The following is a 25,044-nucleotide window of genomic DNA, read 5'->3' as shown; positions in this document are numbered from 1 at the left end:
CAGTCCAGGTGTTCCCAGTGTGGGAATTGCCAGGGCTCAACATCACAAAGTTGGCATCTGATTCCTGCTACCTTTAGTGGGGTCCTAGGGAAGAAAAGAAGAATGCATTTCTCAGGTCGTATCTCTTCTGCAGGCTGGAGATGTGGGAAAGCATCTGTGAAATTACTGTAATCATTACAAATCAGGGTAGTAATATCAGGAAAAACACAGTGGCATGGGAGTCATCATGCACCACCCAAGCCTGGCATGGACACAGCTACTCCACACTGGAATTTGTCCCTCAGCTGAGTTGCCAAAACTGGAGCTAGATGAGTAAACCCGGCTTGAGAATGTAAACACAGCACCTCTGTCACCTGCACCTGAAGTGTTGCTTCCTCCTTATGATCCCAGATCCATGGGCTGCCAGCCATGTGATGAATTACTGAGCCAACAGCAGCCCAGTCAGGCTGCAGCAGCAGGATCTGGTAAGTGCAGCTATCACTGATGGGTTACAAGCACAGGATGAAAACCCATGGGTGGGGAACTATTGCTTTCAGTGCACTGAGTGCTACAGAAGATCCCACGAAGTCCCTACTTGCTACACAATTTTCTGTTAAGTTTATATGTATCTTCTATTGTTAATTCTCCTCGGCATCTTCTCATGTTTTTGTTTTATTTTTTATTTTATCCTTCAGCATCTTCTTTCCTACCCTGTAGGGGTAGGACACTCCTTACTGGCAGTGTCATTCCTCTTGAATGGTTTTGTATGAAACTTTGCCAAAAAAGGAATTAAGCTTCCCCATGGCACTCAGACAGTGTGGGAATTGCTGAAAACTTGGAAAAAAGTCATGTGATGAACTGGAAATATTTCTATACTTTTAGTGGCAGGTACTGGAAGGAGGTGCTCAGTGCTAGTCAGCTTATGTGACTTGACATAGCAGTTGACAAAGCTTTCCTAGGAGTGTTATGCTTCTAGAAAAACATAATTCAGACCTCTGGTTCTAGAAGACTTCTTAGGCTTAAAAATTATGCCAAATTTGCAAGGTCTTTATTTGCAATCCCTGGCTAATGACCACTGTCTTTTTATATCTTTAAGGAAAAAAAGGTGGATAAAATCTTTCTGCACACACAAATGAAATAGAGAAAGAACAACAGGTATGGCCTCCCTTCAGTCTGAGGGGAAAAAAATCCCCCTTGGCTTCATCCCTTGGTTTGGAGCACATTTTCTTCCCTTGATTGAAAAGGCAAATAGTCCTGCTTCCTGCTCAGAGAAATGAGTCTCTTTTGACTCTTTTGTGTGGAACAACAGTGACGTGCCGTGGCTGCTCAGGCAAAGCACAGCAACACAGAGCTGGGAACGCTGTTATCTCAGGGGCTGCTTCTCTACAGAAAATTACTTTCACACATAAGAGCTACCAGTAAGTTGGGTCCCCATGTCGTGATAACAGTTCATAAATGAGTTTGGTGAAATGCCAAGTTATGATTATGTGTGTTAAAAACCCCATTTCAAGCCCTAATTTATACTGCATGCTTCTCTCACATGTAGCAGTGCTATTTAGAGGGTAATCACGTTTTAACCTAATTTCCAAATTAGTAGAAAATATTTTTATTGACTTGCAGTGTATGTATGGGTTGCAGCTGACAGTGCAGGCTGAAATCTCTACATATAATGAAAGAAAACGTGATGAAAATTATTCAATCTCTAAATGAGCTATAGGGGAGGTTTAGTAAAGTCGTTTATTCCAGTTGAGGCAATTGAGTAGGAACACTGCCATTAAAGGTGGTGAAGTACAGAAAGGGATATCTCTTAGTCCCATCTCACAGAGTTAGTAGCTAAGTAAGATTTTGGGGTTGCATTTTGGAGAAACATGCTGCTTTCTGCGAACCTTTAGTGTTTTGATGCTTGTCATGGTCATCTACATTCCAAAGGACTCAGAAGTTACAAGGGGATTTGCTGTGTGAGCTGTTTGCTCTCTGTGGGATTATTTTCTGAACTCCTTGGGGCCTCTGTTCCCACAGGCAAACCCAAGGTAATAGGGTTAATCAGAGGGTTAGCTCGTCTTTGAAAAGACTAAGGCTTACCTGTATCCAATTCAATTATCTTCCCAAATGGGTGAGTATATGGTTCATCAGGCTTTTGCAGATAAAACAACAGAGAGGCAGCTTTAGAAAGAGTGGGTGTGGGAGATACTCTCCAATAAAGAATGTAGAATGGCTCAGGGAAGGATTGATGAGCTCTAGATGGTGTGTAGGAAGAGGTCCTTGAAGCTGGAGAGGGTAGTTTGAATTATGAGGCAGATAGCCCAGTTGTTATCCTGACAGAGGGTCCCCATCCACTGCTATCATTGCCAAGGCAGAGTAAAAGGACTTTCTGGTGAACAGGAGAGCAGGAAAGTGAGCCCAAGACAGATTCTGAAGGGCAAGTCTGTGCCTAAGAGGGGCTTAGGAGCAGGAGTGTGGCATTCCTATTGGATATATGTATGAGAAGTGGACTTTTTTCTCATTTATTTTGCTGATGTAACAGCCTCCTGCCTACCCACACAGAGAGCCAGAGACCCCTGAGGGGGAATAACAAACCTTTCTTCAAGGAAGCCAGCCCAGCAGGGCTCCCTGCCCAGTTACACTCCTGTGTCCCTGGACACTAATGGGACAAGCAAGCAGGTGATCACTAAAGTATGACAGTAAAGACACTGCACTGTCCCTTTTTGTTAATCAGCCCATCCAGCAAAGGTTTTGCTGCTTGGCTGGATTAGTAACAGCAACTTCCACTTACAGGCAGACCTGTTCTCTTTAAGACATGGTCACCAGTGATGATGCTTCTACCTGTTTGCACCTGTTACTGCACTGATGCCCCAGGATAAAGAGTTCCAGCTGCTTCAGACCCTCCCTGCTGCCATGTGCTGAGTACCTCAAACTGGCACCAGTGGGTCTTATTGCTGCACACAGTCAGGGGACTGAGTGGCTCAAGGAAACACAGGGATTTTGGAATTGCCACCTGTTCAGCAAAACGAATCTCACACAGTAAGTCCTGTCACCTGGGTGCTCGCACAAATTCTAGTACCAGGCTAAACAATGAATACCTGAGCACGAGGCAACCCTGCAGGTCTGAATCTAAAAGACAAGACTGTAAATGTCTTGATTTCTGTTGGCTGAGAAAGTGCCCTGTAGGCATTTCTTTCTTATTTTGTTTTCATTACATATTGCATTATTCCTGAGCTCTGAGAAATAAATATTTACACTTTCTTGCTGCACTTTGTATTAAATAGGTCTCCTATCTATCTGTTCACTGAATGAAACAGACCTGGGCTTCTCAGCTACTTGTGTAGAACTTCTCCATTTTATCAGAAGTGCCTCGGACTGAATAAAGGTGCTGTCATATACAAAGATCGCCGCTGACAAGAAGGAGATACAGTTGCCAAGTCTGCTGGCTACAGCTGTTGCCATTCCTGTAAGGTACTGTTTATTAACAGAAAGGCAGATAACTCAAAAGACTTGTTATTATAAGTCCTACAAAGTTTATTCCTTTTATGGATTATGCTTTACAGTTCTAAAATTCTTTTTTATGGTAGGTGTTTTTGTTTGGATTTTTTGGGGAGGTTTTTTTTTCCATAATTAAGTGCTTCGCTGTATAATGTTAGTCGAGTGAGAACTGTGGCAATGAAAGGTGTATGGTGCCAAAGGGTTTCCACAGCACTGATACAGTCAGTTCCAAAAGGCTGTGGAAATAGAGACTCCTCCACAGTGCAGTTCAGTTCAGCCTCTCTGTATGCTACAGGCATTACACACAGCGTTGGCTTATAAATATTTGAGAAGGCCAGGTTGGATGGAGAAGCATGTTGGCCCCACCAGCAGCCAGATGTGTTGTCCAGAAGCATAAGCCATTAGCAAATGCTATTCAGCTATTGGCAGACAGATTCCTTTTGACACCTGGGGAGTATTACACTGAGACAATCACAGCCTTCCATGACAAGCATTTGCCTTGTCCTTGGCAAAAATGAAAACAGTAAAATTATGAGCCAAAAGCCCTTCGGGGAACTGCCTTCCATCCCTCCAGCCCCAACCAAGGCATCTTTCCACTACCTTTGAAATGAGTTGTACAAGCAGAGTGCCGCGGGGACTAAGGTACTACTTTTTAACACTTCGCTGCTCATCTGCTCTGGTCTGCTCTAAATGAAATATTAAACCCAATAGCTTAAAGCATGGTGTGAACAGGACCAGGCTGTAGAGATGCTGTGCTGAATAAATGCATTTTAATACTCAAGAGTGGTGGGAGATAACTTGGGAGAATAAATACATTCAATTATTACAGCTTAGCTGATAAACAGTAACTCATTAACTGATGATAACTTGCCTTCTTACTGTCCCATATCCCTTTCCTTCTGGCAGTTTTACAAGTATTAACTTTAGTGCCTTGTCCTCAATGATGATGGAACCTGGAAGGGTCCTGTAAGATCATAAAGATGGGTTTTCTCAGGTAATAGAGTGAGAAAGTAGGTCACACATAACAAGAGATTTCAATCTATCAATGCCACTTTAGCTACCATGGGGTATGGTAGGGCATGGCATCACATCCTTTCCCTCTAATACCTGCAGATTGTTAACAAACTGCTGCTCATCTGTTTGGGGACTGTAGTTCAGGGATGAAGGAACTATCTCCAAATAGTGTTCATCCAACACATAAGTCCAACAACTTAATCCTACACCACAGCTAAAAATTTTTACAGAAGGTGCTCTACCCCAGTAATTTGGCTTGGAAGAATTACAGCTGTGTCTAAGGAGTCTACACAGAGATATATTCATAGATCTGGAGTGGATAATGCTGCCACAACTCCTAGGAAAGAAGACTGAATCTTATAAATGCGAGGTTAGATTTGGTCTCTCCTACTTTGACAGCTGTTGCACAGTTTCAAAATTCAGCAGTGTTGTGGTGTTGCTCAGCTCATACTGAGAGCAGAATTTCCTGATTTTGTTGGGGAAAAAAAAGTTACTGAAAGAGGGTTAAAAAAATTAATATCCACAGAAAAATGTAGCATGCTGTTTCCTCCAGAACCCCTCTAACATTTTCTGGACCAATACTGAAGTCTGTCCTGTTCAACTGTTCAATTTTTAGACAGTCTCTCATATAAGCCATGATATAAAGCTATTTGTTTTTTCTTATTGTTTGCATCTTCAGATATTCAGTTTGGTTGGTTTCTGCTTAGCAGTTTCAACATTTATCCCACAAATGTAATCAAAACCAATACTGGTCAATCTACTCCAAACATAACCATCAATGGAATGGCTATACCATCTATCTCCTATGAACAGAAGCACATAAAAACCTTTAAGAATGTTTTGTGATTACCTTTTTAAAAAAAAAAAAACACAGGCATGATTAACAGCACGTTTTCCAACACCTGACATTTTAACTTCAGATGCCCAGCAGCTGGGAGGTGTTACAGACTGGGAATCAGCATGCTGTTTCTAAATGAGAGTCTCTGGGCTATAAAATAGAGGAGCTGGAGCACAGTGAGCATGACAGTCTCCTCTGCTCTTCAAACCATACAAAAATAGTACAGAATGGTTTAAGCTGGAAAAGACCTTTAAGATAATCGAGTCCAACGGCCTTTCCTAAAGCCAGGGTGATCACCTGGTTGTCCTGTACGCGCTGCGAGCACAGAAATGGTTTCTCCCCAAATACACCCAAGTGCTCAGCGCAGCCATGAGGTGTCAGTACAGACCACGGTTTCTGTGCGAACCGTCACAAAGCCGAACAGATCTCCCCGGGGAGAGCGCTCACACTGTGATCGCTGCCAGCACAAACGCCGAAGTGAGATGTGACCCAGCAGCAGGTACTGCTCCTGTGAGTACGCATCAAAAGATCGGATGTGACAGTGACAGCTGCCGAAAGCCCCGGCAAAAAGGGAGGGAAAAGTTTGAGGATCTAGTTAGGGTTAAAGCTGATGTGCAAAACAGAAGAGAGGGCTGTTGCAGTAAAACAGCACTATAACGTTTTAGTAAAAGCAAAATAATCTAATTTTTGTAACTTAACTAGAATGCAATCCAGTAATTGAATACCTGTAGCCGTAACCAGGGATAGCTAAAATTCTGGGGTAGAACCTGCAGCCCATGGGAAGAACTCATGCTGCAGAAGTTCATGGAGGACTGGCTCCTGTGGGAGGGTGTGAGGAGTCCACTCCATGAGGAGGAAGATGTTTCAGAAATAACCTCCTTTCTCTGTCCCCCTGTGCCATTTAGAGGGCAGGAGGCAGAGACTTCAGGAGTAAAGTTAAGCCTGGAAAGAAGGGAGGGGTGAGGGTAAGGTGTTTTCAAGACTTGGTTTTATTTCCGAGTCTCCTACTCTAACTGGTTATAAATTAAACTCATTTCCCCAAGTTGAGTCTGTTTTACCTGTGACAGTAATTGGTGATTAACCTCTCCCTGCCCTTATCTTGTGCCTTTTGGTAGATTTTTTCTCCCTATGTTGAGGGAGAGAGGTGACAGAACGACTTGGATGGACATCTGACATCCAACCAGGGTCAACCCATCGCACAGGTCTACTGGCTTTGGATCAGTGGTCAACAAATTCATGGAGCTTCTTTAATTGCCAGTGATGTCCCCTTGGTCACCAGAGGTGAGTATACAGAGACATCCAAGCTGCTCTGCACAAGCCAAGGTGGGGAACAGCACAGTTTCAGACTGAATCCTTGTGGCTTCATGTCCACATAATATTCACCAGCATGTCCTCTAAATGTTTTGTATATCTGCACCTTTTTCATGCTCATGGATTCCTCTGACCTCTCCTATCCTTGTCTGTCACCTCATGAGGAAGCCTTTAAATTACTGATGGGTACTGGCCAGTAGCTCTGTGCCTTTACCCCTCAAACAGTACTGCTCTGCTCAGTACATCTGTTTTTCTTCACTTGAAATGTGACCAATTACCAATGAGTTTGCAATTCACCACAAAGTAATGGGAACACTCAGTGTCCTCATCTCAGTAATGTATTTTGGGGAAAACACAGCAAAGAACTGGGTATTAAATAAACATTAGTTTCAGTAAGAGGAAGAAGCTTATAAGGTCATTTGTCTCAAAATACATAAAAATCCATTCTAGGATGTTTTCTCTTCCTAGCATAATTTTTCAACATGTTCAGTGCTAATTTGTCTGTTCCAAACAGTCTTTTGTTCTTTGTATTCAGAAGGAATTTCAGAGAAATTCTGGGGTTATGCAAACATTCAGGAGCAGAAGATACTCTTTATTACCATTGTGCCAGATATTGCAGGAAGCCAGAATGAGAAATTTAGGAGAGCCATGGAAATGACAATTGCTCTAATTCAATAACAGATTCATTGGCTTTCTAATTAGATTTGATCACTTGAGTATTTTATATTGTAGCTGTGCAAGTACCTTTTAAATACCTACCACATGTGACACAGGCACTTCAAAAGCATCATAAAAACAGTAGATCTGCAGAAAAAGTTAGGGAAAAATATAAAACCTAGTTCTTCCATGTCTTGGTAAATAACTCCCAGCTCTGAGACGTCATTTTATTTAATTTTACAACATTCAAAACCACTTTAAAATAACATCTGTAATAAATATTAAAAAAATAACTCAGATTATATTTTACTGTTACACTTACAGTAATGTCTGAGTAACATCATACAAATTGTATTATAAATAGCTTCACCAGCAACAAAACACAGAATCACATTTTACATAATTCACTTAAGCACATGGAATTTTTACTACAAAGGATTTGTTTTTCTTACTCTTTTTCTGGAGCTGATTTGGTATGCTTTAACTTGTAAAATCACTCAATTACATGGTCCTAACATAAGGCAACATGGAAAATACCTGAAAACCAATGTCAGAGCAAGTGAGAATTACAAAACTGGACTGGCTAACCACAGAATTTCTACTACTTAGTCCGTTCAGGATTTCTAGTCTTACTTCAGTCTGATAACAAGCAACTGCCAACTCAGGTCTTAGGCTGGGATTCAGAAACTCTGGTTTCACATGACCTTGGACAGATCTTCTGGCTCAGCTCTCCATTCACAGCATGGTGATAATAATGTTCCCTTCTGTCTTCAAAGACTGGAAGCTCCCAGAAGCTCCCTGCCACTATTTTTCATGAAGGAATTGGTACTGTGGGACTAAAAGCTGAGCTCAGTGAGAGTGAATGTGCAATCCTTAACGTGGGACACACTGGTAAAATTGTCCTGATATATAACAGAGGTAGGTGAATGCCCTTTGCACTACTGGAGGATGTACAAAGGACTTGCCCAATGACAGAGTGTGCCTGACACAGCTCCTGAGTCACAGTCCTGAACTGCAGCGTGCTGAGGCCCTCCAGAAATACATGATCTCACAGAAAAGGAGGGAAGCTGTTAACACACTCAGGTCTTTATTCAAAGCCACAGCAGTCAGGGGGAAATTTCTTGAGTAACTTCAATTCTTTTAAGTGCTACTACCCAGAGGAAAAACTAGATTGCTTTGGCACCAAGGATGAAATTTGTGTACCCTGTGTGTTCACTTTATTCAGCAGCTTCCAGCACAAGACAAACATATTCTAGCACAAAGCATGTGCACAAACTTCATGAAAAGGAAGCATCATCAAAAATGCAAAATAAAAACTGGGAAATGCATCAGATACATCCTCAGCATTACAGAATTGAAAAAGCAGCTAGTGACAGGCTGAAAAAGATAAGTATGTAGCCTGAGCATCTGAAGTAGATTGGGGCTGGCTACAGTAGTTAGTTAAAACATCTGGAAAAGCAGCTATATCTTTCTCTTGCAGTACACTCACCACTGCAAGGACTTTACCATCACAGTCACTACCATCTGCTGGATTACAGAATTATGAAACGGTTTGGGTTGGAAAGGGGTTCAAACATCATCTAGTTCCAACCACCAGGCTCTTCTCCAAAGCCCCTTTCCTCTTGTATCCCACTTTAGGTATTGGAAGGAGCTCTAAGGTCTCCCCAGAGCCTTCTCTGCTCCAGGCTGAACACCCCCAGCTCTCTCAGTCCGTCTCCATATCAGAGGGGCTCCAGCCCTTGGAGCATCTTTGTGGCCTCCTCTGGACTCACTGCAGCAGGTCCATGTCCTTCTTAGGAGTCTCAGAGGAGAAACCAAAAGCTGACCTGCAAGGTACTCTGAGGCACTTTGCTTAGACAGCAAAAAAGATAAAAGAAAGCAAGAAATCAGCCTTGTTCCAAGCAGTGAATGGAGATGTCTTATGAGCTGCCAGCTGAAATTAGTCTGAAAGCACTAACACTGCAATGTACTTTCTTCTAAAGTCACAAGGGTGTCCTTATTGACAGCACTTGCAATGTTTTACTGATTTATCAGAATCTTTGTGTTTTATAGCCAGCTGTGAGGGAAAAGGTTTACAGCAGTGGACAAGGCACTCAGCCTTCCACTTTTATATACCCCCAGTGAGCAGCTGGACTGAGCAATCCAGACTGTCGGGCTCTTCAGGGTTCTGTTGTTGCAGGGACACCTGTTGTTCATAATGTCTGCTCACGCTGCCGTTTCAGACCCACAACTCTTGCTGCCAGGAGGAACACGGCCCCAGTGAGCACTTCTGCCACAAAGGAGATCCAGACCAGGGCCAGGGACCAGCCAAACCTGATATCGATTTCCACCAGGAGGTCCTTGCTCCTCAGGAGGCAGACAGCTTCTTCAAAGGCAGCAGCTGAATATGCAATGTAGACACTGATCCCAGTAAGTGTGACCAGAGCTGAGAGAGAGAGACATACTCAGCTGGTTAAATCAAAACCAAGCAATTGGACATGGCTTAGGGCTTCTTTCCCACTCCTTCCTATCCCACCCAGGCCAGATTCCCAGTTTATCTTTGATATCTATTTGAGGCTGGTTTTCTGTCCATTAAATATAATGTGTTCCCACTGTTAAATACTGAATCAAAATGTCTAACATCAATCCTGCCACAATAGAAATCCAGTCATATATTTCACAGATATCTAATGCACACACATCTGTGTTTTCAGTACTGTATTATAGTGCATCCTGATTCCTCACTGCTGAGCACCATGTGCAGATGTCCACCTCTATGCCAGAAAGCCCACAGAGACACAGATTCTTGCATGTCAGGTCACTGACCTGAATTTAGGCTGCTTTCTAATTTTGAGTATTGTAAATTTTGAGTGTTTAATGTAAACGTGTTGGTCTTTGCTGCCACCTCCCACCAAGTGTTGTGGAGTCATGACTACTCATCACTTCCAAATAACTGAGTCAAAGACATCCTTGGAGCAGACTTGCCCAGCAAGACTCTTTTCAGGAACCCAATGCAAAAGCCTTTAAAAAATTGTCACTTTTCTTAATGGGTGTAAGGTCTGTGTAAGGTTATCAAACCCTATGCTTTACTAGTTCCAAAGTCAATTACCCCATTACCCTGTCTGTAAAGAATTTGTGCCCTGTGCTTAGAAGGTATTAAATCTTTTGTGTTAATGGGCACAGCAAACACTCTGTGTTCAAAGTGTGACTCACTGCACAAGGATGTTTGGCTGTGTGTGATTATTTGCCTTTCCTGACTCTAAGTTGCTCTGTTCCAGAATCCCATCAGGATGAACACCAGCATTATTCTGAAAGGAAACTCCTGCCTAGCTCTTATTCTCTGGAAAAACAAAGTGATGTTTCTGAGACATAATCCCTTATTATTTAAATTGGTTAGGTTGGGGGTTTGATATTGTACCTCCAAAAAGAAAAAGCAGTCCCGTCATCAGAAGCAGTAGGTAGGCCCTGGCAAGGATACTGATGAACCCAGTCATTCCTCCAAAAATCATCAGTATCAGGCTGAGGGGCATCAGGATGACAAATGTTCCATGCATGTCTGAAGAAAAATAAAGAACGTTAATATTTCAATATTTGATTATGGTGTCAGTGGATGTACTAATAATTATTAAGTGCAGAGCCCCTGAGCAGAATCAAAGCTTTATTCTGTGCTGAATCAACAAGAAATTGGAAAACCTCTTGGGTTTTCAGTTTAAGTTGGCAGGACAAATACATGATATGGAGGAAAAGGTCACATACAGAGCAAGCCCTCACAGGATCACAGCCTGTGTTCCAAACAGAGACCAGAAATATAAAGGATATGTCTGCATAGATATATTTAAGCAGTTAAAAAGACTGAGCTATTAAGCCAAACTGGATAACAGGTCATGCACTGCATACCAGGTAGGCACTGACAACCTAAATCAGAAGTAGCCCTGGTTATCACACAGATCACAGTGAGTGGCATTGTTGTCTGGGTGGTGAGATCCAGCCATGCTTTTGATTAAATTCTTTCTCTTCTGTCACATGTCCTCTGCTGAACAGATCTAGCAAATTGGTGACCTTTTCCTTTGTTGCAGCTGACCATCAACTAGAGGTAAATTTTCCCATCCAGCTCTGATTCTGTCTGTCATTGTTTTCTACAGCAGCTTCACTAAGTACATTAACCTATCCTGCTCGCTTCCTCCCATGCTAAATGTTTTACATTAGTCTTTCTTGATCCCTATAACATTTTAATAGCTGTGTAAACAGAGGGTTGCTATGTATTTTTTCATATCACAGTTTTTTTCATCATGAACCATCTTTGTGTCATTGTTCCTTTTCATGTAATCTATCCACAACCTTTAACCCAACCTTTTCTAGAATAATAACCAAGAAAAAGTAATTCCAGTATCAATTTATTTAATACCAAAGTGCTGAGACAAAAAAAATCCCTTAAAATCCATATTCTGAAGAGGTCTAGGCTTCAGTGACTCGTTTAATTTCACAGAGGAATCACAATACACCATTAGCTGGTTCCCAAGGAAAAGGAATCAGTTAAGAGATCACAGGTTTTGTGTGACCAAATGATCAATTTTTTTTAAGTGACTGTAACTGCCCATTGAATTGGAAGCACTCCCTCTGTCACTGGCTAAGGATCCAGCTTATCCCCTTCAACAGCATTATAAAGATAAGACACAATTGTGTATCTCTGTTCAGTTCTAGAAGCTTGGAAGGTTAAGAAGGGTCTGCATGGGATCAAGGCAGACACTGTTAATGTCTTTTCTTGTGGAGAATGTGGTTTCAAGATATAATTATTTGTTTTGTGTAGCACAGAACATGATCACAAGGAAAAATGTGGCAAATGACAAAGTTTTGGGAGGTGACCCTACTGTTCTTCTGTTTCTGTTTATTTATGCTGGTATTATATTTTCATATTCAATCCCACATATGCCCACATCAGGACCAGCTGATGCTCAGAAATGACAAATTCAGCATTCTGCACTGAAGAGAGCACTTTCTCTCTTTGATTCTAAAGCTGAGGACACTCCCTGTGTTTTCCTTCAGCAAAAGTAGCCACAGCTGCTGTTGCTGCCTAAGAAACACAAACCTATAGCAATTCTCAGATGCTAACAGCCAAATCAATCTTCAGCTTACTGGGTAGAAACCAGTATGTCAAAACTGTCTGCAATTCTTAGCTGAATACCAAGACAAGAAATAGCCATGGAACTCACGCAGTTCAGCAGTTTTATATAGGTAGAAGTGGTTGTTGGGGATGTTATGCCACATGATGGGACAGAACAGAGATTTGGAACCCAATTCAGCTCTCAGATTCCATAGAAGCAGCAGAAACAGGCTGGTCTTCAGCCACATTTGTGCTTGCTGAGGGTTATTGGGCCTGGTTTTGGTTCCCCACCACTCTGACATCCATGTGCTCCCTTAGATTTGGTCTTGCACGTAAAAGGTGAAAAGGCCTTGATGCTCAAATCTGATAAAATCAGATACAATTAACATTTTAAAATTGTGAATGTAAGAATGGTACAACTCTGTCCCCAGACCTGGCTTTGCTGGGAGGGAAAAAACAGAAATAAGCTCCTCGCTGGCTCTATGCCTTGTGATTTTCCAGGTGTCCCTCACTGACTGCTAACAAGTTACACCTCAGGACAGTAGCACCTACAGTTGCTATTTCTTTGACTTTCCTTATCATGGTGTGATTTCAGCTACTGCAACCTGAGCCAGGACAGTGGGTGAGGTAGATCAGGCTCTGAATGGAACCTTGTGAAGGAAAGGGAAAGCAAATCCATACCAGAACATCCTGGGGAGTGTCACAGATTACATTAATGATCTGTGGCAGTTGCATGCAGCATCAGAATAACTCTGATTTTTATGCCCTCTTGAGTGAAAATACAGGATTTAGTAATATCTCAGCTGAAACCCACAAATCCCACTGTGACAGAGCCTCACTTTTCCTATACACAGCTACATTTCCCATTAATCACCTGCAGCTTTTTTAAAATCAAATATTTAATGGATTGTATTTGGTTAAACAGCACTTTATCATCTCCAGTGTTCAAGTTCAATATCTAATACTCATTTGTCCTGTGAAATCTGCAACTGCCTGGGAAACTTATTCTAAAATGCTGCCATGGAAACCACTCAGGAATCTGAATTCATGCCATCTGGCATATGATATTATGCCATTATATTCCTTGATTAGAGGAACAGAATTAGTTTATAGAAGAACATGACTTAAAATATCTTTACTGTGTTTCTGTCCTCAATAATCATCTGTGAAAGAAGTTAAAACATTAATTTTGCAGTCATTTTAGCATTTTTTTCAATTTCTGTTGAAATACACATTGATGCATTATATATTGTACATATAACTCTTCATATTGATGAAATTAATCTACTGTTGAAAAAAACCCACCAGCCTAAACATTTTGCACAAGAAGAGGTATGTGCACTTTCTTGTAAAACAGAATTCAGTTTGCCCCCTCTATTGCTCAATGCCAGAGTTCCCTGTCACAAAAGGTCCAATAGTTTAGTCTTGGAAATACTGAAACAAACTCACAAACATTTAAAAAACACTCCTGGTTTTTGCAGAAGAGAAAAGAACTAAATTGCCTGATCTGAGCTAATGAAGTTTTACATTAGCTAACCAAAGCTGTTTCAGTAGAGATGGGACCAAATATCTGTAAGAATGACATCTGCAGCGTGTGTCCAGATCTCAGGATTTGGCAGGCACTTCTAAATTACCACCCAACACAGTTGTTGTTGAGTTGTTTGCAAAGAGAAATCTGTGGAACGAACTAGAAAAATGGAGCGGTGTCAGAAGTAACCAACTGCAAGCCGAGCAGTTTTGTTAATCATCTGTTAACGTGCTGGAGCTTAATTGCTTCAAAGCAACTTCGGATTTGTTTGCACAGCTTATAATAGCAAATAGTCTCTAGAAAACTGTAATAGTCACCTCATCAGAAATACTCCAAATGGCAGCGGCTCAGAAGAGCTTAATTAAGGCCCTGTTTATCTTACCCAGCAGTTACTAAATAGCCAGTTAGAAAGACAAAAGCCTCGAGCTGAAACCAAACAGCTGCTAAAACCAGTGGGGCTGCTCTGGAAAGACTTGGCAAAGCCAAGAAGAATCAGTGAATGGAGAAAGACCTACCTGCTTGTAGGGAAGAAAGGAAGGAAACAACATGGAAAAACAACGAGCAACTGAAAAGAACTGTCAGTGGCTAAATGTGAGACTTCTGGGCTCGGACCCCAGGGACACAAAGGCCTGGTTTCCCTCCAGATCACCAGAGAAAAGATGCTGGTGGAGGATTGCTCACAGGGTTAGGGAACTCCAGGACAATTAGCCAAGCTCTGGTCTGTGTGTTACATGTTTTGGCTTGGTGCTCTTCTCAGAAAGTCTCTGAGCTCAACTGGAAGACGAATTGCAGACAGTAGAAATAAAATGATGCTGGACAGGGAACAGGGGACAGTGACAAGCAGGAATGGGTAGGATGATGGATGTGAGCAGTGCACTGTGGCTCACACGCTATTGCCACGGTACCAATGACTTTGAAAACGAGAACATTCATCACATTTGTCACTCATTTGGTCTCAGCTGCAGTGATGCTGGAGTTATCTCAGATTTCTGTATATATTTACTGTAATATCTGCTCTAAGCACCCAGCAGATGTTCACTGGGACCTCTCTGAAGGAACAGTACACTGTTGCTCAGAAACAAAGCAGATCCCTTTAGGTACACACCTACCAGATCAATTAAATTAGAATTTCTGTGTACATCATTTGGGTCTTATTTCACTTGGCCTCTGAACTAGCTCTTGCTAGATATTCCAGCCCTGGTTTCCTTCTGATAACTTCAAATCACAAGAAAAATTGTGAAGAACTGTAAATCCCCAAGGAAAAACATCATGGCAGCCAAATAATAGGGGATTCTTTATAACATTACAAACTGTAAAAATAAAATAAGCTCAGTAAAAATGAAGAGCAGGGCAAAGTGTGAAAGCAGCTGGTTAGTTACAGGGTCCACATGTTGTAAGGAAATCCAGACAAGTTTATCTGTACTATTAAACTAATTTTGTTGAGGAAGAAACCAAGGCAGCTGTTACATTAAAACAACTGAGGCATCAGTAACTGCCTCTGCTGCAAAGATTGTTTCCCTGCAGGAAGGACTAACTTGTCTGCAGCCTCATGTTCCAGTCACACTGAAGTTTAAAAAAGAAAAAATAAAAAATAAAAATACTCTTAGGAGGATACTTTAAGCAGTTGCACTGGGCAGCTGCACACTCCAGTCTTGATTTTACATCAGGAAAAAGATTTTCTTCAAGCGACATGTAAGTGGAAACCACATCCATTAACTGCTCATCTCTAGATGGCTCAAGAATACAGGAGAGCACTAAAAATGGACCTGTAAAAGGAAATCAATCACTGCCCATGATGTTCATGTCAATAACAAAAAAATCAGGATTGTGAGAGGCTTGTAGGTACCTGTAGGTACCTAATGCAGATGGTTTGTGTGTCATGCAGACAGTAAGAAAGAACAGCAGTTCCTCTCACATTATTTTCCATAACACCAACCCCAGCCCTGCAGTGCAGGTGGGACTCCACACCAGCTCAGGTGCAAAGCTAAGACTCAAGAGAAATTGTCTGGTTTTGATTAAAAATATTTACAACACTGTTCATTTTGCAGGGATTACACTGGCGCTGCCTTTACCTAAATCTATACTGGTATTCACTAATTATTAACAATACAGACTGGTAAATGGAAAATATTTATTTTACAAAAATACCTAAGAGCAACCTTTGCCCCATGTAACTTACTGGGGTTTTTTTTCTGTTTGGGTTTTTTTGGTAGTGGTATTTTTTTTTTGTAGTTTTGGTTCTGTTCGTTTTGTTTTGGTTTTTCTTTCAAGAACTTCTTTTACAAAGCTGAAACTCTTGGGGAAAATCTTTCAGGTGATTAAATACTGCCATTTCTGCTACACACCAGCTTCCCTCTCTGTATGTGATCCTCAACACTTCCATGTGATTGGGGATGCTATGTTTCTTCTACTGGAAAATGGCAAAGCTGCTCAGAGCTCCTGATGCAGCTTCCTTTGAAGTGAGAGTGACACCCTTATTTTATCATTTAGTGAGAGATGGATTCAGCTCACCATGAAAAAAAGTTGTCTTCCATAGCTTGCACAGGAGAACACACAGCAAGGCAAAATATCTGTGGGGGGTCTGATGAGATTTCAGTTCTAAGGGTGATTTTCAGAGGACTATCTTTAATTCTACTGGTCACCAAGAGACCCTGATAACTGTCTAAATTGTGAAAAGTGACAGTTTTAATCCTGTCTAGGACAGAGGAAAGTGTACATCTCCAGTAAAAAAGCATTTTTAAAATGCAGAAATTTCAGGAAAACTAGTGGCAGGAAGTCTATAGTGGTATTTTTGTTTAGTCAGTGGATGATGTTTTAACCAAATATACAGCCATGTCATAATGTAATCTGTAGTAGGAAAATATTTTATACATTGTGGGCTTGAGGGAGAGAGATGGTATACACTGTATGTTCAGCTGGAGGGAGTGGTAAGAAAAGAAGTGGAAGGCTAATGCAGAGGAGGAGGCATGTTTGTGTCTAATCCATGAGAGGAATCAGCCAAGAGTACTCCTGTGATGTGAAAGCACGTCACACTGCCAGGCTTAACAGCACCTGTGTTGATTGCCTGAGTAATATTGCTGCTGGCACAGGATGTTAACTTGTATACCAAATCATTTTAATTTACCAGGAGCTCTATTTGAAGTACACAATAAACCTAAAAGGAATAGGCTGTGGATGAATAGGAGAGAGATTGGAAGTGTGGAGGAAGGGGATGTGGAGGCTTTTCGTTCTCTAATGAAAGGTTTGTCTTCTGGCAGTGACCAGGACTTTTGTTTCCACTTCGACCCAGCTCTTTGCACTCACACACAGACTTTCTCCCATCTTTTTGGCACTTGTGTCTAGTTAAGACACACCAAGAAGTGCATTCAAACTGAGGAATGAGGGATGTGACCGATGTGTTACTTAAGTACCTACATCAGGAGACAGTCCATTAAGGGATAATCAGTGAGAAATATGTGAGCTAGATGGAATGAGATTAATCCCATGTGAATGTTCCTCACAGACACCTGCATAGGCACACATGAGAAAAATATGATTTTTTTGAAGTAACCAATTAAAGTTATGCAATTAGCTTGTTTGCCCCATACAGCAACAGATGAAGAAACTACTGTAAACATACTGCAACCCATGCCCTCAGAATTTTCCTCTAAAATTCTAGTTAAAATGTGTCGTAGATGAAAATGGTTTGCCTAAATATGATTCAGTGACCACAGTCAGAAAATATTTAAGAAAGAGCAGAAGGTACTATCTCAGTACTTAATGAACTTAGATGTCACTCAGAAATATCTGTATTTCCTTGAAGGAAGAAGGACTGGCAGGGCAGTTCCTGTGTTCAGCTGCTGTTGCTGCAGACCTGTAGCCTCACCTCACTAAAACTGCACTGAAGCTGAACATCCAAAAAAATCAAGAAGTTCACTCTGTAGGTCATTCTAATCAAGCCTAACAGGTTATTTCAATAAAAGTATCTTTGATTTCTAATCTCATCATTTTTAGGCAGACTATGCCTGTTTATCGTAAAATCTGCAAGTGTCTTTGCAGACCTGAAGTCTTTGTCCAGGAACCTAAAAATAGTACTTGATGTGAAAGTGAGAGAAAAAAAAAATCTGTTAAGCTCTGGAGAGCCTGTAAACATAGTTATTAATCCAATTTTTACTCACATCCACTATTTTCTTACACTTCGTGACTACCTTTGTTTCCAAGCCAACATCATTTTTATAACCAAAATCATCTCTGATTTTGTTTTGTTATTTCATTGAAGAGCTGCAACCTAAAATCTCCTCACCTGGGGGAAATAACAGGTGTGCCTTTTGCAAATACGCACACAACTTTTGAAATGCTAACAACTTTATCCCGAAATTTTGGACCATCCCCAACGTAACAGTTGAGCTGCCCACACCTAAAACGTGATCAGTCTGGTTGGGTTCAATTAACAGTGACCCCTCAAAGGTTTAAGTGATCAAGCAGACAATCACTTTCACTGATCCTCAGAGTTTTCAGCAACATCAAGCAGGCAAGGCCCTCTGTCTTGAGCAGGGAAAATTTAAGAAATGGCACTTTTCTATTTGAAAGCTCAGAGAGACAACCTGGGCTGTTAGTCTTGAACCTGTCGATATGTTATATGGCTCTTTCAGTAGCCCACTGGGATCTTATTCCTACTGCAGCTTCCCAGTTACAGGTGGGACACAGCCCCACCAGCATCAGCACCTCCCAGGCCTCCTTTCCACATGTGCTGCACTCTTAGCTCATCATGGGATGCTGCTCCAAGAGGTTGAAGACACTCTAAGCCTCTCTGGAGGATTGTTCAGGAAATGGCTGGTTTTGAGGGAAAGAGTCCCATTTCAAGACACAGGACTAATGCACATATTCTGCATGCAAGGTGGAAAGAGCCAGAGTCAGAGAGGAGAGGTAAGTAAATTAAAAGGTTATAAAAATCAAGGCCATATATGAGCATGTGTGAGCAGAGGATTGTGCAGAATATGTTGCAAAGAAGCTAAATCATCTTTTGGGACGTGCCTGTAAGTATTTGAAAATGTTCAGTTTGGACTTTCTGAGAACATCCTGACATTGACTAATGTATCAGGGAAAAAAAAGGAAGTAAATAGAGTTAGGAGCTTAGTGGTTTTGAACACAGTGTTCTTCAAGGACTTCAAACACTGCTTTTAGTCAGGGATTAATTTTCTTGAATTCTCACTAACATAAGTCTTTTATCAGTGCAAGGAATCCCACTGAAAGGGTAGAAAAGACTCATTTAAATGTGTGCTTAAGTATTTTCAGTGATCAGACTCCTCTGAGGCGATTTTGACCATTTTTGCCTTTTATTTTTTAACAATTGTGTACCTTCCTGTGCCATTCCAGTCAGAAAGGTCTTGCTCCTGTGGAAGAAATTAGCTGAACTTGACATGCAATAGATGGTTATTTCAAAAGTAAACCTACTCAAAGACCACAGGCAGTGACAGATGTTGTACAGAAGCAGAGACAAAACACTATCTCAGAGAGTTCCCCCTCTGAATCAGAAATGAGTCCTTGTAAGTGGCCAAGGAGGGAGGGAAGGGTGGATATAAATATAAAAATAATATAAATGCTACTCACACAAAAGCTGTCTGTGTGACTCGGTGATGTTTGCATTCTCGTGCCAGAAGGGGTTTATCAAAGGGTAACACTCACTCCTCACTAACAGAGAAGGGGAAAAACAAAGAGGGAAAAATTACACTATAGCATCTTTTTGCTATGTTTTTTTTTTTTTTGCATGTAAGTATAATTCATATAATATTAACTGCTTTTAAAACAGTTATTCCTAGGTAGAGAAGGAAAGGAGGGGATTTTCAGTACCCAGCATTGGCTGCTCCCATGGGGCCTGACTGCTGGAGTCAGCAGGGAAACATCTGCTCGTTGCAGTGGGCTTGGGATACAGCACAGGGAGAATTCCTGAAACCTGCTGCTTCTCCCCACTCCACTGGGAGCAACATCCTTTCTAGACTGTGGTGAACATTACTTACTCCTTGCTTTTAGTGGTGGAATCAAAACCAAAAGTAACAAATTAACTCAATGGGGAAAATTCTATACTCTCCATATAGCATTTATAGATCTTTCATTAAAATCTAGAACTATGAAACACTAAGCAAAACCAAACACAGTACAACTACCTGGTGAACTTGGTGAGTCTTTAGTCACTTAGCTTTAGCTAGTATGTGATTAAGTTTACTTAAATTATTTATAGATAACCTAATTTAAATTTTAATGTTAAAAATTTTAATAAATGTTGTGCATTTCAAACTAACAATGTTTATATTGCTATGTTAATTTAATAATACATAATAATAATAATAACAATAATTGTATTGTTTGTATACATAAACTATAGTGTTTATATTTAAGTTCTTTATGTTTATGTTCTTTAAATTATTATTTATTATTTTAATGGCTTTAACCCAGAACTTTCACCCCTTAATTCCCCGAGCCAAATGAAAAGACATCTCCTTCCTCCTAAATGGTTAACGTTTATTAAATTAGCTCGGATTAAAAGTTAATGCATAATCAGGTTACAGCAGCAGAAAATTCGCTCTCCCCACGTCTCCCTCGGCAGGTAACACGGGAGGGCATCGACAAGGCACTGCCCACGGATGCCGGGGCCCTCCGGACATCCGGACCTCGCAACTGGAACCTTACAGCTGGATCTCCGCAGCTGGATCTCCGCAGCTGGATCTCCGCAGCTGGATCCGCGGCTGGATCCCGCGGCTGACCTCACAGCGATCGCAGCAGCTGGATCCAGCAGCTGGATCCCCGCAGCTGGATCCCCCGCAGCTGGATCCCACAGCTGGGATCCACAGCTGGATGGCCGCTCCGCCCGCCCCACTCACCGCGGCAGGTCCGCCACAGCCCGAAGTGGACTGAGCGCGTCCGAGCCGTTCCGGGACGCGTCCAGCTTGGAGGGCATCGATTTGATGTACCAGCATCGTCGCGATGGCACCGAGGAAGACGAAGCTGGAAAGTCCCACAGGGCCACGAGGGTGAGGCGCCAAGTTTCATTCCTCATGCTGATGCCGCCGCCGCCCGCCCCGCCTCGCCGGACCCGACGGCCGCGCAGGTTGCGCGCCCGAGCCCCGCCCCCGCTCCCTGCGCGCCCCCGCGGGCGGAGCGGGGACCCCGCCGGCACAGAGGGGTCCCCCGCACAGAGAGGTCCCCCCTGCCCCCGACCCCCGGTACCTGTCCCGACCCGCCTGCGCATCAGTGGCGGCGCTGAGCAGGTGGGCTCTGCCTCCCCAGGAAGGGATACATGCGAGAACGCACGGGGATGGGGATCCTGATCGCTCCCTTACTCCAAACGCCGCGGTCCTGGAGGGGAGGAGGGAGCAGTGACAGCGCTGGTGTTCCTGCAGCCTTTCCCATGTACTTACAAGAGATTTCCTCTTGCTCTTTCCCTTCCAGATGCCGAGCTCAAAAGGACAGATCTAACCTAATTTGAAAGGCAGTGTGAGAGAAGGCAGCAGCGTGGAAATTGCTACCTGATGGGGGGATGTCTGTACCCTGCTTGGGATCATTTTCCTGTCAGAAAGTCACCGATGGAGGGAAGGACACAAGTAGTACACCCTCTTCCAGAAACTATAGCTATGTAGTTTCCAAGGGCACAGGTGTGTTCACGTGTGAGCCCCTAAGCCACACTTCATCTATCTCACTGAAACGTTAGATAACAAGGTAAATTGAAGTAACAGAACCATGATTTTAAATCTGCAGACCCTTTGCTCTGGAGTTTTACTGTGCCACTTTACTGGCATAAAGATACAATACAGGTAGGGTCAATGGGGTATCAGGTTTTCTTCCTTGTAATTCACTTCAGACCTTCCAGAGAATTGCTAAGTAGCTCCCAAAAACTAAAAAAGTCATTCTCATTTATTTTCTGGCATGGACACTGGGTAGAATGTGTGACATCATTACCCATTCATGGCAACAAGCTATCAGGAACCAGTAGGGCTTCAGCAGTAGGATCAGTTAAAAGCAAAATATTTATTGAGAGAGAGTGTTTGTTTAAACACTGTAATCATCAGCACTACAGACCACATTTTGCTCTGCAAAAGTACTGAAAGGTGTATACTGTTGGGAATATTATAGTCTTTCCATTCAAGAATACATTGTTAAGCAGATATATAGCATTATTCTGAGCTTTTGCCATCTCTTTCTCACATCTCCAAGTTGCACTGTGTAGTTCTACAAACTAAGCAGATGTCGCCTCCTTGTAATTGTGATGTTTGGGTGATACAAAGTTAATCAAGCAAAGTGAAAATGTTTAGTTAGACTAAGTAGTGCAGCAAGACAAAATGAAGAGGCCTTGGGGCACGAGTCCTAACGAGGATCCCAAGCTTGTCTCTTTTTTCCAACTATATTTGCAGTGGGTATTGTCTATCTTAACTTTAGCAAGGCTTTTGATGTTGTCTCTCGCAACATCCTCATAGGCAAACTCATTTTTGGTGTTGGCAACCACAGTCACTTGGGTAGACATTCACCTGACATGTTACAAACATGTCTCTCTTAGAAAAATTTGTGTACAAATCAGCTTGTGTTGGACATGGGAACTCATAACTGGGTGATGTCAAAGGCATGCAAATTATTGTTCTGAATAAGCCCCTGGAGATAAATGTTATAGTCAAAGGCTATGAAAGTAGCTGATAAACAACCACAAAATAGTTAACGAAAAAGAAATCGATGTGGATTTCAGCTCTGTGAAGTTAATGTTACTGCTTTTTAATTCAGTTTTCTTGTTGGCAAGGCAGTATGATTCTTAACTTCCCCTGGGAAGGAGAAATGAATATTCAGGAAATGTGGAAACAAAAAAGCTGACAGCTGCAGTTGTCCTTTTTAATAACTTTTCAGTTATTCCCCTCATGCACTTTTGAACCTCAAGCAGTTATTTAGGAAGATTCTTCACTGATTTATCATGTAGACCAACAGTCATTTTATTCACTGTGTTGCCTGACATTTTTCTGTGCTGCTTGATGGTTTAAGCAACTTGTCTCACATACTTTGCATACCAGTACACCAGTTAACAAGATGAAGTGAAAACTATTTCAGCATATCTCCTTTCAACAGCCCCAGTACAGTAGGATTAAAATTATGAGGACTGATATATTTTTTCTTCCTGAGAGCCTTCAGTTTCTTTTTTGGTTTACTTTTTTGTTTGTTTGTTTGGGGTTTTGGGGGGTTTCGTTTGTTTGTTTGCTTTTTTGTTTTGTTTTTGTTTGTTTGTTTTGGGGTTTTTTTGACATATAATGTCTACTAGAAAAGAAGACAAGCAAAGAGACAGTACACTACATGCTGGAAAGATAGCATGTGCTTTCAGGGATGCCCTACTGCACAGTACAAGAGCAAGGATGTGGTGGTGTATTAATTCATCTGTTATTCCTGTCTGCTTAGAATCAGCTCTGTTCTCTTATCTAATCTTAAGGAATTAGATTTTTCCCTGTGATATATATTTTTCAGGATTGTCTGTATAGTTTTCTTTTCTGAGCCTCCTGCAGCAGTGCTGGTATTCAAGAAGACATTCTGTAAAGAACTGTCTAACAATACCTTTTGGGCCATGAAAGGACTGCGGGAAAACCATGAGGAAAGGAGTAATTTAACTCTTCTAATACCTGGTATGATGTGACTAAGGGATACTCTTGAGTTGCTTTCTTTAAGCAAATTGACAGCTCACATGGCTGTGGGGAAGATAGGAAATGCAGCTGAGGTGCATCCTTAAAAAAAAAAGAGGTAGATGTCGGGAGTTTGCTGCCAAAGCCCCCTTGTGTGTAGTACAGAAATTGCATCTCCCTAAACAACTGTCATTATCACCCACATTACAATGCCTGCAGCCGGACTGGCTCCTTTATGACCTTCTGCAGCCACAAGATGTTCCTGCTTTGCCTAATGATTATGCATATTGTGAAACTACGTAGCAGCATTATGTAGAAAAGAAATTATGGCAGCTCCATTTCTCACCTAATGTACCTTTGTGTTCAAAAGCTCCCGTGTAGTGCAGTGAAACACTCACCCTTTAGCTCCTCTAGCAATACTTAGTCTGTGTGCCAGTAAATGTCTCCTGCTGCAAACTGGCAGGATTTTCCAACAAATAAAAACTGCTTTTCCTGCAGATTGTTAGCACTTTACAGCAGTGGGAACATGCCAGCAGAGAGAGACTGCAGTAATAATTTATGTGGCAGTGTATCACCATGGGAAGTAAAATAATGTTCTGCTCTTTCACAGGAGCCAGATAAGAGGAGAACAAATCTCCAAAGCATTTTTTGACAGATGTTCATCCAACAGAATTCCCTACAGAAACTCCAAGGAGAGAACTGAATGGCTTGCTGCATTTTCCATTCCATTGCCACTCAACACTCTTGGCTGTAAAAACAGGGAAAGATTACTTCATTCTTTTAATAATTCTTAGCCTTTGTTGAAGGATGCGGATCATGAGAAGCAGATACCCAGAAACAGACACAGAATATGCATTACATTCCATGGGGTTTTTTGAACACTGACTCTTTAATTCTTCCTTCCCCACAAGCATCTATTCAAGAAAAATACAAGCATCATCTGTAGCAAAGGTCCAAAATGTAGATACTGACTCCGTGAGTTAGACAAATTTCTGTTATTAAATCATTCCAAAGCACTCTGGTTGTGGTGCTTCTGCCCAACACCTAACTCAGTCTTCTGTTCATTTCACCTGGTTCACGACTAATTGAAAACTGCAGAATTAAGAAACTACCCCAAAACAAGTGAGCACATATTGCTGTTGCTCCAGCTAATCTTAGGGTGATAGTAAAATTCTGACATTATCTGGACTAAGGAAGAAACGCCTATTTGCCTCCGCAGAGTGTTTTTCCATTTTCGCTTTCAAGCCGTTTGGATGTTTTTGCACGGAACCGCACACGGAAAACGCGACACGGCGAGAGACGCTAAAACCAATTAATAAAAGAACGCGATAAGAAACGCGGGTTTAAACCCCGGAAACCGCTCCTGCGGAACCTTTAACGCAAGGCTGCTAGCGCTGACTTTTATTTTTTTCACCCAGGTTTCGCCGGTGCCTCTCAGATTAAGAACTGCCCCCATCGCGGGAGGCACCGCCCGAGCCCCGGGGGCCGCCGGGCAGCGGCGTCAGCGGAAGGGGCGGACGGAGCCGCTGCCCCG

The 25,044-nt window shown here is 42.0% G+C and overlaps 1 protein-coding gene across 1 annotated transcript; it reads right to left on the bottom strand.

Moving 5' to 3' along the window:
* Nucleotides 1-9,471: 9,471 nt before the first annotated feature.
* TMEM114 (transmembrane protein 114) lies at nucleotides 9,472-24,966 on the bottom strand. Its single transcript, XM_029957852.1, is given in 9 exon segments — nucleotides 9,472-9,704; nucleotides 10,677-10,814; nucleotides 19,477-19,557; nucleotides 20,745-20,773; nucleotides 20,775-20,815; nucleotides 20,817-20,883; nucleotides 22,978-23,017; nucleotides 24,722-24,812; nucleotides 24,883-24,966. Coding segments are annotated over 9 exon segments (804 nt in total).
* Nucleotides 24,967-25,044: the final 78 nt, after the last annotated feature.

Source organism: Manacus vitellinus, unplaced genomic scaffold (assembly GCF_001715985.3).
Source record: "Manacus vitellinus isolate BGI_N305 unplaced genomic scaffold, ASM171598v3 scaffold_12_pilon, whole genome shotgun sequence".
Classification (NCBI taxonomy): domain Eukaryota; kingdom Metazoa; phylum Chordata; class Aves; order Passeriformes; family Pipridae; genus Manacus; species Manacus vitellinus.
This window is presented reverse-complemented; position numbering and strand designations above follow the sequence as displayed.